Source organism: Lolium rigidum, chromosome 4, assembly GCF_022539505.1.
Source record: "Lolium rigidum isolate FL_2022 chromosome 4, APGP_CSIRO_Lrig_0.1, whole genome shotgun sequence".
Classification (NCBI taxonomy): Eukaryota; Viridiplantae; Streptophyta; class Magnoliopsida; order Poales; family Poaceae; genus Lolium; species Lolium rigidum.
The window spans coordinates 51,110,787-51,122,819 of record NC_061511.1 but is presented as its reverse complement, the minus strand read 5'-3'; the positions used below and the strand labels follow the sequence as shown (position 1 = coordinate 51,122,819).

At 46.9% G+C, this 12,033-nt stretch overlaps 3 protein-coding genes across 3 annotated transcripts; 2 read left to right on the top strand and 1 right to left on the bottom strand.

Moving 5' to 3' along the window:
• The first annotated feature begins 251 nt into the window (after positions 1-251).
• Positions 252-1,871, top strand: LOC124649195 (rho GDP-dissociation inhibitor 1-like). The gene is made up of 6 exons (XM_047188855.1): positions 252-388; positions 514-672; positions 767-839; positions 929-1,144; positions 1,362-1,486; positions 1,569-1,871. Exons 2-6 carry the CDS (start codon positions 553-555, stop codon positions 1,647-1,649), a joined length of 615 nt encoding a protein of 204 aa, XP_047044811.1. The 5' UTR covers positions 252-388; positions 514-552; the 3' UTR covers positions 1,650-1,871.
• A 4,231-nt stretch (positions 1,872-6,102) lies between these two features.
• Positions 6,103-8,011, top strand: LOC124708553. Its single transcript, XM_047240233.1, has 3 exons — positions 6,103-6,453; positions 7,243-7,511; positions 7,600-8,011. The coding sequence occupies exons 1-3, from the start codon at positions 6,139-6,141 to the stop codon at positions 7,766-7,768; spliced, it is 753 nt and encodes a 250-aa protein (XP_047096189.1). The 5' UTR covers positions 6,103-6,138; the 3' UTR covers positions 7,769-8,011.
• A 727-nt stretch (positions 8,012-8,738) lies between these two features.
• On the bottom strand, positions 8,739-11,351 carry LOC124708190 (actin-depolymerizing factor 7). The gene is made up of 3 exons (XM_047239877.1): positions 11,203-11,351; positions 9,324-9,589; positions 8,739-9,233 (listed from the first exon to the last, which is right to left on the bottom strand). The coding sequence occupies exons 1-3, from the start codon at positions 11,203-11,205 to the stop codon at positions 9,083-9,085; spliced, it is 420 nt and encodes a 139-aa protein (XP_047095833.1). The 5' UTR covers positions 11,206-11,351; the 3' UTR covers positions 8,739-9,082.
• Between the last annotated feature and the right edge of the window lie 682 nt (positions 11,352-12,033).

The window sequence follows — 12,033 nt, the reverse complement described above, 5'->3', positions numbered from 1 at the left end:
TTTGTGGTCCTTGGTATGTAAAGTTTTGGTAGTATATCTTTCATTATTTCTTGCACTAAATCTGGGTTAATTTAAAAGGGTGTACGTCACTTTTGATGCAGATGGGCTGGGCCGAGCTCCCATTTCGATTTTTTAAAAGGTAGATCAAAATAAATTAATCGTCAGCTTTCCTTCCTTCTCGCAGCAAAGAAAAAGAGAAGTAAATCACAGCAAAAGACACACACTCTCTCTCTCTGTCTTGTCTTACTCACACTCGCACACACACTAGAGAGAGGCGGGGCGAGCTGCATCCCCGGCTGCGAAAACAAATCGACTGCCGCGAGCTTCATCCATCCCCAGCTCCAGCTGCTCGCCTCCGAATCGCAATCGCAACTCAGGCGCAGCTCAGGTATTTGCCTTTCGTTTGCCCATAAATCACGCGAGTCGCTGCCTGCCCGCTGCTACTCCAAGATTTGATTTGCTTCCTTTTCTTTACTTTGACGCGACCTATGTCTGCATCTGTGCGTCTCCCAGGAGAAATCCGAGTACAAGCCAGGACTAGTAGGTAAGATCATGGATGCGGAGGAGGAAGCGTCGGCGAGCATGGCGGAGGAAGACGAGGAAGAGGAGGACGCCGGCAGCGTGGCTCTCGGCCCCCAGGTTCCACTCAAGGACCACCTCCAGCTCCTCAAGGCAAGATGCATAATTCCCCACCTCACCTCCCTCACCCGTCTTCTCTTCTTACTCCGTCGCTCATCACCTCACGGATCTGTACATACATACGCAGGAGGGGGAGGACGACAGCCTGAGGAGATGGAAGGAGCAGCTCCTGGGAGACGTCGACACCACCAAGCTCGGAGGTACTGCTACTACGACAGGACAGCCTCAGGAGATGAGAATGAGATGCTTGAACTGTCTGTCTGACCAACTGTTCCCTTGCAATGTTCAGAGAGTGCAGAACCGGAGGTGACCGTCCTGAACCTGACCATCCTGGCGCCGGGGAGGCCGGACCTGCTCCTGCCGATCCCGTTCGCCGACGACAGCAGCAGGGCCTTCACGCTCAAGGACGGCAGCCCCTACAGCTTCCGGTTCTCCTTCACCGTCGCCAACAACATCGTGTCCGGCCTCAAGTACTCGCACACCGTCTGGAAGGCCGGCGTAAGAGGTGACGACTCGCTACACACTGTCTGTTTGTCTGTCAGTGAATGGCTCTCAAGCAAGGAGATGCCCACAGTATGCTGAATGTTCCAGTTCCACTGCGGCTCACTCACTGAGTTGATTGAATAGTCTGTAATCACCCATTGAGATGATGATGATGACCATGATAGTCATTGTTCACATGTTGTCCGTAAATGAATAACCTGAGTCCTTGTGTTTTGTAGTGGAGAATCAGAAAGTGATGCTCGGGACCTTCGGCCCTCGGCAGGAGCCGTACACCTACGACGCCGAGGAAGACACCACCCCGAGCGGCATTTTTGCGAGGGGTTCTTATTCTGCTAAACTAAAGGTAAATTACAGCTCAAGAGTTGTTCCGGTGAATTCATCTTATACTGACGATGTGCGTGTAATTTTCTGAATTTTTGTTGCAGTTCGTGGACGACGACGGGAAGGTGTACTTGGACATGAGGTACTGCTTTGAGATCAGGAAGGACTGGGGAGGAGTAGTCTAATTAACAAGAGTCGGTAGTAGGGAGATGTCACTGCTTTAGTCTGCTAGGCACATGTATGACTGGATGGGGATCATACGAAGTGATCTTGATGGCCTGGAGTGAAGTGGATCTGCAGCACCTTTGGCCTTAAATGGTCACTTCTCTCTGAATTTGCATGTTGACAATTAACTGGTACCGTGTTAGCAGCATGACTGATATTGGTTTTGGGCTACTTGTTTCTTAATGTTCTCTTCCATACAGGCGTCTAATTGCAATTTTTACACGGCCACCAGCTCATTAAGTTCTTTGTTCTTTGTTCTCTTACTCATGCTCGGCCATCTCACTCTTTATGCGATAAAACACCTAACAAGAGGTCTTTGCCTGGAGTCAATGGTTCATTTGCTAGTATTATATTGTCAATACTATGTAGATTTGGAGCGCAATTTTCTCCTGGATTGGCCTCCATCAAACCTTGACTTTATTGAATCTTATTGGGCGCCAATTGTCATGCACCCAAGCCTTCCTGGCAGGTCTACTGCCCATTACCACCCTTGTTGCTGTTGACAAGTAGATTGGCTTCCCCTTTCCATCAGTTCGGATTTTTGGTTCAAGTGGCTAGTGCATGAAGATTAATATGGTATCAGAGCCCCAGGTCTCGAGTTCAAATCCTGGCTTTCACATGGTTTTCGCAATTAAGCCTAAAAATTGCTGTTGCCCCCTCTTCTTCTTTCACGTGTTGACTTTCTCTCCTCCCGTCACACGTGAGTGGGGGTGTTGTGAAATGTATATGTGGATTGCCTAGCCCTTTCCATCAGTTCGGACTTTTGGTTCAAGTGGCTAGTGCATGAAGCTTAACATGGTATCAGAGCCCTAGGTCTCGAGTTCAAATCCTGGCTTTCACAATTTATTCTAAAAAATCCCCGCAGCCTCCTGCCATGTGTATCCGGCCTTCCGCTGCCCTCTCTCATTCTTCTGGACATCATATTGGCTTCTGTCGACGATACATAGGCCATGACAAAAGAATATTACATCTCATACAATTAAATTGTTCAAATTTGATATACCACATCCCATTACCTGCAAAATGAGTCTGCGACGGTACGAAATTTTGACACGAAGGACCACCTGCCTCAGTGAATTGTCAAAGAAGACCACCTGTAAACAGAATTACCAAAAAAGACCACCTTCGTTGTGGCAGAAAGGCCCCAGGCGACACGTGGAAGATGCCGTCGTAGCAGCTGGCGGCAGAGCTTGCCGCCGCCGCATGTGGCGGCACGTTAGCTGCCAGGGTCGCCGTCAGGAGCCGTCGAGCCACGGTGGGCCCTGCCGCCCCCGCCTATGGCGGCAAGGTGACGTGGCAGGGTGCCGCCATGGCCCCTGGCGGCATGTCCGTCCGTCCAGCTAGGAAACGTTCTATGAAAAAAAAACCTGGTTAAACCAAGATCACCATCGAGGTGTAGGTAACAAGATGGCGTTATGCCTCCTAGCCGTGAGAGTTTTCTCCTTACGGAAATCCACAACATCGAGCGTCGAAGTAGATGAGCCTATGAGGTATCCACGCTTTCCGGCTAGCATCACTATGCCGTGTGTGATCCATATCAGCGCAACGAAGCAGAATACTAACTTGATATATACCAAATCCTCTGGAGTCGCCCTCTAGATTAGATATAGAAGGAGATGCGAAGTTCCATCAACACTTCCGCGCACGCACAAGAGAGAGGTGGCGCCTAGATTTTAGGCCCCAAGAAGGGGTAGGGACTGTTTCTTGGGATAAGTCTGCCTGAGCCCCTCGTTTTATAGGTGTCCATGCCTACTGGGTCGGCCAAACCAAAGAAGGAAGAGTCGCTCAATAATTCAACCAATGGGGCAACAAGTCCTCCTGGAACTCCAACTCCCTACCCCATTCCGAATTGCCGGGGGGGGGGGGAACACCTTTCCCCCAAGGAAACATAGGCAGCTGTACACGAGGTCTTATAGACCCTTATTAAATACCCTCCGTTCCTTTCTATAATACCTATAGATTTTTGGTATTTGTTTCAGAATATAATGTTGTAGCTTCATTCTTTTTCAATTACCCCCTCTACCGATCAGCTCCCACACGACATGCGTGAAAAAAATCTATAGAAAAAGGAAACAATTAATTGAGATTCCTAATGCATGACCTCAACGATTTCTTAGATTTAGGAAGCAATGTTTTTATTTCCTTAATATAACCTGGCTGCACATATATGGAGAGTCAACCAGAGAGATTTGTGGGATTTGTTATGTTAATTTAGGAAGTTTCCGATTTCTTATTTTACTCTCATCTCAAATCGTTAATCTAGGGGGTCTTGTGTAAAGAACACTCTTGTGCTAATTTTCGTGCCACAAAACTATAGTCACTATAGAATGGAACGGAGGGAGTATTCTGGAACCTTCTGGATGTGTTTAAAGTTTCCACAACCATCTAGAATCTTCCGGTACCATCCTATACCTTCCATAACAATCCAAACACCAACACGATCATCCAGGGACCCTCAAGGCACTTCTGAGACTTATCTCATTCTCCGTTTCATTGATTGCATTCCTAAATGTCACTAAACCGTAAAGTATGTGACCCTACATGTATCACCATATGTGAACATGTCTAGACCATTTTACGGTCAATAATTGATACCGGGATATGGATACATATAACGATTCCCACATATCTAGGTAGATCTTTATCAAGCAAACCATTTGTATTTTAACTGAACACTTTCGTTTTGCTTTGTGAGCTCTACTTTATTCAACCCGAGGTGATGAAACTATCATGTTATCCTTGTTACCCGGCGTGTACTCTTTCTCGTTTCCATATTCCTGATATCCTCATGAATAACACCTTAGTCACACGTGGACAAGCGAAGATGGACATGTTAAATACACAGTGGGCCGAGGGTGCATCTCATGAATGGTATTCCCTCCGCTAATAGGTCCTCACCATATTGGATTCCTATGTTTATGTATTCCACTCCAATGGCACAAACAAATAATTTTGCATAAGTTATGTATTTTTTGAGCGATACTAGTGCTTTGAAGAGAGCTCGGCAAGCGCAACACACATGTGCTTCCAGGAGGCTGACCGAGCACTTCTATCGTCCAGTAGATTCCTAGCGCCCCCCCCCCCCATTTGGGGGAAAAACGTCTCCACTAATAGAAGCAGCCCAAACGAGCATGCTCCAACACCGCGCCCAACACACATCTCAAAGCAACGCAAGGCCAAACATAAGCTGACAAGCCATCGCACATGTCACCTTATTTTGAAATAGATGGCCGTATATTTTTCAGGTACGAGGCATTTTACTCGACACACGTATATAATTCTTGTCTGTAGCACATACTATTTAAATAATAATGTAAGTTTTTTTCAAGAGTAAATAGAAAATTAGAGATTAACAGAAAAAACTCCACCTCTATTTGGGCCGTATCTTCTTAAGGCAGCGTGCTGCTAGTGTCGAAGCCCCATTAATAAAACTCAAGCATCTCCTTTGCCTTGCAGCCTGGCCCAGCCCAGCACACGAGTGGCAGAAGCCGACAAGCCATTCCGCTCCACGTGTCCCGCCCCTTATCCACACCGCTCCACGTATATATATAAATCCCTGCTCCAACACTTGACCACTCCGCGTCGTCTCCATCTCCATTCGAAGAAATAAAAATCCCCAATCCCTGCACCCACCCACCGCTGCTCCCTCCTCCTCCTCCCCACCCAGATCTGCCGAGCCTCGCCGCCGCCGGCGTTGGACCCGGCGATGCCTAGGACGGCGCAGGGATCCTCCCCCCTGCTCCGTGACCACGCCGCCCTCATCTTCCCCTCCGCCCGCTGCTGCTCCCACCGCCTCAAGCCCTGGTCTTGGCACCCCCATACCCGCTCCTCATCCTAGCGCGCGCGCGCCGGCCGCCCGTGCCTCCTCCTCTCCTTCCTTCCCCCTCCCCTCCCCCCTTCCTGCCCGCCCGCCTACGTCCTTCTGCCCACCCTCTCGTAGCTGGACTTCTCTGATTCTCGTTCAGGTCACTGGTCGGCAGTGTGCTCCTAGTGCAAACTTGCGTGGGACTGGATCGGCTGCTCGCGGTCGGGTCGTGTTCCGTTGGATCGCCGGCGCCGGGACCAGAGTATGCAGCCGTTGACCCCCTCTTCTACCTCGCCAAATCTGGCCTAGACACACACACGCCTAGTAATATCAGCCTGCATTTCAAAAGTACTTCCTAGTTATATCAGTCTGCATTTAAAAATGGTTACCAGTCTGCTCGATCGACATGGACGTATGCTAAGGATTCTTTTCGTAGGCTATCATGGAATTTGCGTAGAGGCTTATATACACAGCGTTATTTTCTCTATATTGTGTGCGTTGATGATGTGGGTACTCTAATCTGAGTAGGACCAAACAAGTGAGCTGTTAGTTTTTCGCGATTCGCGGCTGGCAGTGATTTTGTGGTTCAATGGGTGCAGGAGTGCAGCCTGTTGTTATTACCGGTCTACGAAGCGGGTTGCTTGATGGATGGTCGTTCCTGCGATCTTGGGGGTGTGCCAGTGGTGGCGTCTGACGGTACCTCTTCCGCTGACGCCCGCGGCGGCACGGAGCGGTCTGCCGTTGACGGTGCTTCCCCGCAGACGCGGAATGCGGATGGCTCGTCGGAGGCTGGAATGCGCGTGGGTGTCTCCAAGTCGGTCGGCTCGGGGGTGAAGAAAGACCTCCAGAAGTGCGCGACGTTCCCATCGTCTGCCGCTGAGGTCGAACAGGAGGACTCTTGCTCTGATGCGGATGATGCTAAGGATGCTCACACTTACCAGCGCTCTGTTTCATTGCCTGTGAGTACCTCGTGTTAAACCGTTTTACCACCATTTACCTAAAGATTGACAAGTATTGCTCTTTAGTTCAATATATAATTCATTTCTTACTATGTATACTAGAAATGGACTTCTAGTGTGTACTGCGTTATCATTTTGACCAGGATTTTGAGATCTAGTTTCCAACTAGTGACTAGTGTGTGGTTGTTTGAAGATATTTTTATCATTTACTGAACTACTGAAACAACTGTTTGGTCTTCTTACTTTCATCATTGTTTGGGCGGTCAAGGCTCAATGTATAGGGGCAACAAAAAATTTCATACTACCATTAATGGGTGTCTTGTAAATTTATTAGTACTATGCTACAATAATTTGAGCTTATTAATAAACCACACATTGATATTTTGTGTGTACCATGTTGCTTAATGCTTATAATGCTGTGAACTGCATGTGATACAATAGCTTGGGCTGTTCTTTGCATTATGAGGAAGAAATGCAAGCATGACACTACACGACAAATAATGCAATGTTAACCTGCATAAATTGCTGTGCTCATTTCTTCAGTTGTAGTATCGCTAAAGCTACTCGGGCAACCTTCTGTCCCGGTACTCTGTAGCCATGCATGCAGGGCTATGGTTGTTGGTTATAGTCATCTTGTTTGCGCATTCACGTGAACCAACTGGCTTATTATCCGAACCATATTGACCAATTGGAACCTTATATCAAATGGGAAGTAACAAATATTTTTGTGGCTGTTAATATTGCTTAATGAGGAAACTAAACAATCTCTTCCTTCTCTTGTCTCTGCAGTCACCTGTGAAGCTCATCCCTGCTATTAAAGGAAGCCGCGAAAAGAATGGGGTGCCATCACCAAGAGAGAATCGCCACATCAAATGGGCGGAGGACGTGTATGACCCCCCTGTCACATCTGTTTCTCATTCTGTGAACAACAGTTACAAAAGACGGCCCAATCCCCGTAAGAAGGACAAGAGCAAACAGAAACAGAAGCAGAAGGGCAGATCCAAGAAAAAAACCAAGAACACTAACCAGAACCCAGCTGTAATCCAGACTCCTGATGGGTAAGAATTCTATCACTCTACTCTTGTTAAGTTGCCTTGCAAATCTATTTGACGGAATGCGCTGATTTCTGCTACTTGTGCTTGCCAGACTGGAAGACCTTGGCACCTCCATTGGTACGGAAGCTCCAGCTGATCCTGGAAAGCATGAGACCGAGGTCTTGGACTATGGCATCAGCAGCCAAGATGCCAAATGTGGAAGTAGCTTCCTGCTTGAGACGGTTGCGAAAATGCATTTCTCTACCGCCGAGGCTTCCTGAAACGCCCGCGGGAGACTCGAGGCTTTGCAGAAGCATCTCCATTATGTAAATACATGGCGGCTGTACATAAATAAATCACGTATGTTGTTATCACCATGTACCTCCTGTTGTGCTAGACTACGTCCATGATTTTGTAGCAAAGCGTGATGACTTTTGGACTAGTTTTTGTATGCAACCATTTGTCCAGCTGGACAGGAACAAAAGTATCATTAATCTATTACGTTGCAGTTTTACGGTCGTCTATGAGCTAATGAGCCCTTACTGTTTGTGGCAATATAGTTCTCAATAGGAGCTGAATTTTGGACGAAGATTTGATGCCCATGTGCACCAGTGCTCCTTTTTTTTGAAAATATTTAAACATATTATTTTTATATTTTAAAAAATCATAAAAATTATCCCATGAATACATACATATGTCATGAATACTCGTGCGAAGTTTCGGTAAAAAGTACGTTGTATTTTTTAGCTACAAAAAAAAATAATTTATGGCTGTGTATAGGGACAATTTTATAAAAAATTGTCCTTTTTATATAGTTTATAATACAACATATTTTCTTCCAAAAATTTACAGTACATTCAGAAGATTTCTATGTATGTGCAGATTTAAGCTCAAATTTTTTGAAATCTCAGAAATATGTTTTTTAAAAACCGAAAGCACTGATAGTCATGTCCCAAAGTCACTTTTCACTGAATTTTCTGCTATTAGTTGTCAGATTGATCAACTGTCAGCGTTAAATTCTGCATGCTTCACCATATCCAGACGGATGCCCAGTTAACCATGTTCCAAATCATTTGTATCTGATGGTTATGCACATGAAAATGTTCCAAATCACCAAAATGATACTTTTTCCTAAAAAAAACTAATTTTATTCCTATAACTTAGGCAACTAAAGCACTTTTAATGTTCATTTCTACCAGCCTCGGTGAACGCAAATAAATAAATAAATCAAACGAATCCTATGGATCTTAATAGTTTGAAACTTATCTCATTCAAATTCAGTGGAGATACTTCAAGCGGAGGGCAAGGCTTACTGATGGTAGTATGCCGCATTCATAATAGGATCCTATAGTTGAAAAACAACTGAAGTTATCAGCTAATACAGGATCCCAAGATCCACGAAACAGGCACGCAAAAACCATAGATTTGATGTTGCCCTAGATATGGCTTGGATCTTCCTTAGGTGGTACAAATGGCAACTCGATCAGGATTGCCTCATGGTAACAATAACAACTCACGACCATCGTCAATGAGAGCGCTAGATCCTCATCGGAGGCTCATCATACTTGGTAGTAGCAGCAGCACAAGCATGCCGCTCAGTTTGCACGGCCTTGGATAACATCGAAGCCGACCTCGTCAGCATCTGTGGCCTGCAGCTCCACCTGGATGCCGTCGAGCTCCCTCTTGAACCTCTCCTTGGAGCTCGCGTAGATCATCTTGCTCCTCACGCGTGCTGTATCAGGAGACCTGCATCAACAGTCAAAGCGAATCAGATACTACAGTATTGCATCATAGTTGAGAGTGGTTAACTGAAGAAAAGATGAAGAAAGTACTAACCATGCGACAAAGAATATCTTGCTCTTCTGGCAGTTCTCCTCGGTGACAAAGTCATAGTCGAATATGGCATATCTGCATTCATTGGCAGGGAGGCTGGCAGCAAAATCATCGTAGTTCAGGATGGGCTCGCCGACCTTCTCCACAACAACCATCTTCTTCTTATCATCTATCTTGTAGATGATGAAGCGGTGGGTTCTCTTCGCCTTCAGCTCCAGGAACCTGAGCTTGCATTCGTCGTCCACAGCCATGCCTGATGCTGCATTCGCCTAGAGTACAAGTGCAGGGCAGTTAGTCATCATATTATGAGAAAAGACACTTCCTGGACCTGTAAAAGAGTACTTCGGCAAGAAATGTGGTAAGCAGAATTGATTAGGACCAGGTGATGCTGCCGCAACATGCAACTGCAATCAGCTGCACCTTTCTAAGAGTAAGATTAGATGTAGTTAGTTGCCCTGTAACTATCATCTGAACCAAACCAATTCATTGGAGATGCCTGTCAGGATAGTGGCTGTGGAACAAACGGAATTTTACGAAATGGACCTGTTCAGTGGACCTGAACCTCAGCTGGCCGAACGTCGACACACAAGCTAATAGGGCAATTCACAGGTACACATCCAACAAAGGTTCTGAATGCTTGCAGATAGAAAATGTAACACCATGACCAAGGACCATGCTGGATGTCATATAAAAACAGTGCTATGATACGTCTTCCTCCGACTCTCTTCCATGTAATGCACCATCGGTGGCAAGCTGTTAAGCACCGGCACTCATTTTAGGAAAGCAGGAAGAATAATTATGTCTTTTCTCGAGTTGTCAAGAGGCTATTCGCATATCACAGATCCATGAAAGATCTCATCATTGGACTTTGACAGAACACGCTACAGATGGAACCAATAAACTAGATGACTAGTGCAATAAACTTTGCAGGGTTGGCATCTTCCATACTCGAGGTTTCCTAATCTTGAGATAACATGTGTCAAGGAGTACTCATCTATACAAATTAAAGCACCGCCATTACAAATAGAGGGACTGAAGAGAACCAACCTGTGGTTGGATGGTTAGGAAGAGCAGTGACTCTGCAGCCCATCGGAGTTCAAATCCCGGATTTGACACTTTGGTGTCTCATAAAGGTGGAATATTCTTCGGTGGGAGGCGACGTTCCCGTCGACGAGCGAGGCGCCTGTGGTGACTTCGTCAATCTCAAGACCCGCCGGATCAGTTCTTCGATGCAGTATCTTGGAGGTGCTCATAGGGGTAGGGTGTGCGTGCGTGCGTTCATAGGGGTGAGTGTGTGCGCGTATGTATGAGCGCCTTTGATTGTACCGTGTTTCGCAAAAAAAAAAAGAAAATAGAGGGACTGAAATGAGCCTGAAATGAGGGTATATCTCTCAATCCATGTAAGCTTTAAGCCCGTCAGTAGATTCACACAACAAATACTCAAAACTGAATCTAAAAAACCAAGAAGAGTCTGAAACTCTCTGGCTGTACCGGGCGAATCCGACGCCAAACTGAAGGCATCTTGTGAATCGCCAGGAGCCCAGCACCCAAAGTTCGCGCTAAATCGCGCGCATTCAGAAGAACATGCCAGGGATCGATCGAAAATCGCCAATATAACTACTACTGCTACCACAAATACTACTTCCTCCAGATAATCGGAACCGTGAGGACTGAGGACGACAAAGCATACAAAAGCAACTCGAGTTTCAGCAAGAAAACTGAAAAGGAGGCACCACTTGTTTTGTAAATAGAAATAAACCTAGCGCCTACAGTGAATTCATAGATGTGTACTGTATACAACAGCAAGAATGAAGAACTGATTAAGAACAGATTTTCGCCAAAAAAGACATATAGATATTTTTTAACAGATAGAATTGCATACCATTTCGGCCGCCTCGGGGACGACCACACGGGGAAGAGACGGATGCAGAGACTTGGATATCTCCCTCGCTTCTCTCTCTCTCTCTGTTGCGGCTGCTGCTTGGAGAGGGGTGTGGGGCTGGCTCGGGGGATGGGCGTGGGTGGTGGGAGGAGGGCGGTGTGGTATTTGTGTGTGGGAGTCGCGTGGAATGAACGCGCGGTTCGCGGCATATTTTCTTTTTCCTCCTCGCGCCATTTCTACTTTTCGGTGACGGGCACCGACCGCAGGCCCCACGAGCCAGAGATATTCTTTTATATTTTTATGGAAAAAAAAGAGAAATTCTTCGTCTGTTGCGCTTGGTCCTCGTGCACCGCCCACACCAGCCACCCGTGTCCGTGTGCTCCCTAAACCGTTAGGCATCTCCACCGGACACCGGTCGATCCAAATCCTGACCTAAATCATTCGCGTTAGAAAAGTTTAGGGCGTGTTTGGTAGCGTGGACGCTCCTTGGCTCGTATCGGCCTAGCATTTTTCGGGCCATTTGGTTTTCTAAACGGACTCGTGTTTTTGCATAGCACGGGTTTTAAAGCACCCCTGGGACAGGCCCCGGAGGAACGGCCGGTTTGACAGTTTCTCCAGGACCAGGCCGTGGCGAGACGAAAATCGACAACGCCGTTCGCGCGGGAGCTCCGCCTCGGCATGGCGGGAGAAGCCGAAATCCCAGCGGTGTAGCGCGGCAAAGGTAGGGGTAACCTCCCACTTCGGTTACCCTCTTCATTAGCCCCCTCCCAAATTTTCCCTTCCCCAAAATTTCGCACCGACGGCGGCGGCGGTGACCCAGATCTGGCAGCG

Excerpts from the sequence above, each read along its gene's own strand:
- LOC124708553 (XM_047240233.1), top strand. The coding sequence starts at position 6,139 with ATGGATGGTCGTTCCTGCGATCTTGGGGGTGTGCCAGTGGTGGCGTCT. Across the intron at positions 6,454-7,242 it reads AGCGCTCTGTTTCATTGCCT|TCACCTGTGAAGCTCATCCC; the intron begins GTGAGTACCTCG and ends TTGTCTCTGCAG. Across the intron at positions 7,512-7,599 it reads GTAATCCAGACTCCTGATGG|ACTGGAAGACCTTGGCACCT; the intron begins GTAAGAATTCTA and ends TGTGCTTGCCAG.
- LOC124708190 (XM_047239877.1), bottom strand. Across the intron at positions 9,234-9,323 it reads AAGATATTCTTTGTCGCATG|GTCTCCTGATACAGCACGCG; the intron begins GTTAGTACTTTC and ends CTGTTGATGCAG.
- LOC124649195 (XM_047188855.1), top strand. The coding sequence starts at position 553 with ATGGATGCGGAGGAGGAAGCGTCGGCGAGCATGGCGGAGGAAGACGAG. Across the intron at positions 673-766 it reads ACCACCTCCAGCTCCTCAAG|GAGGGGGAGGACGACAGCCT; the intron begins GCAAGATGCATA and ends ATACATACGCAG. Across the intron at positions 1,145-1,361 it reads CTGGAAGGCCGGCGTAAGAG|TGGAGAATCAGAAAGTGATG; the intron begins GTGACGACTCGC and ends TGTGTTTTGTAG.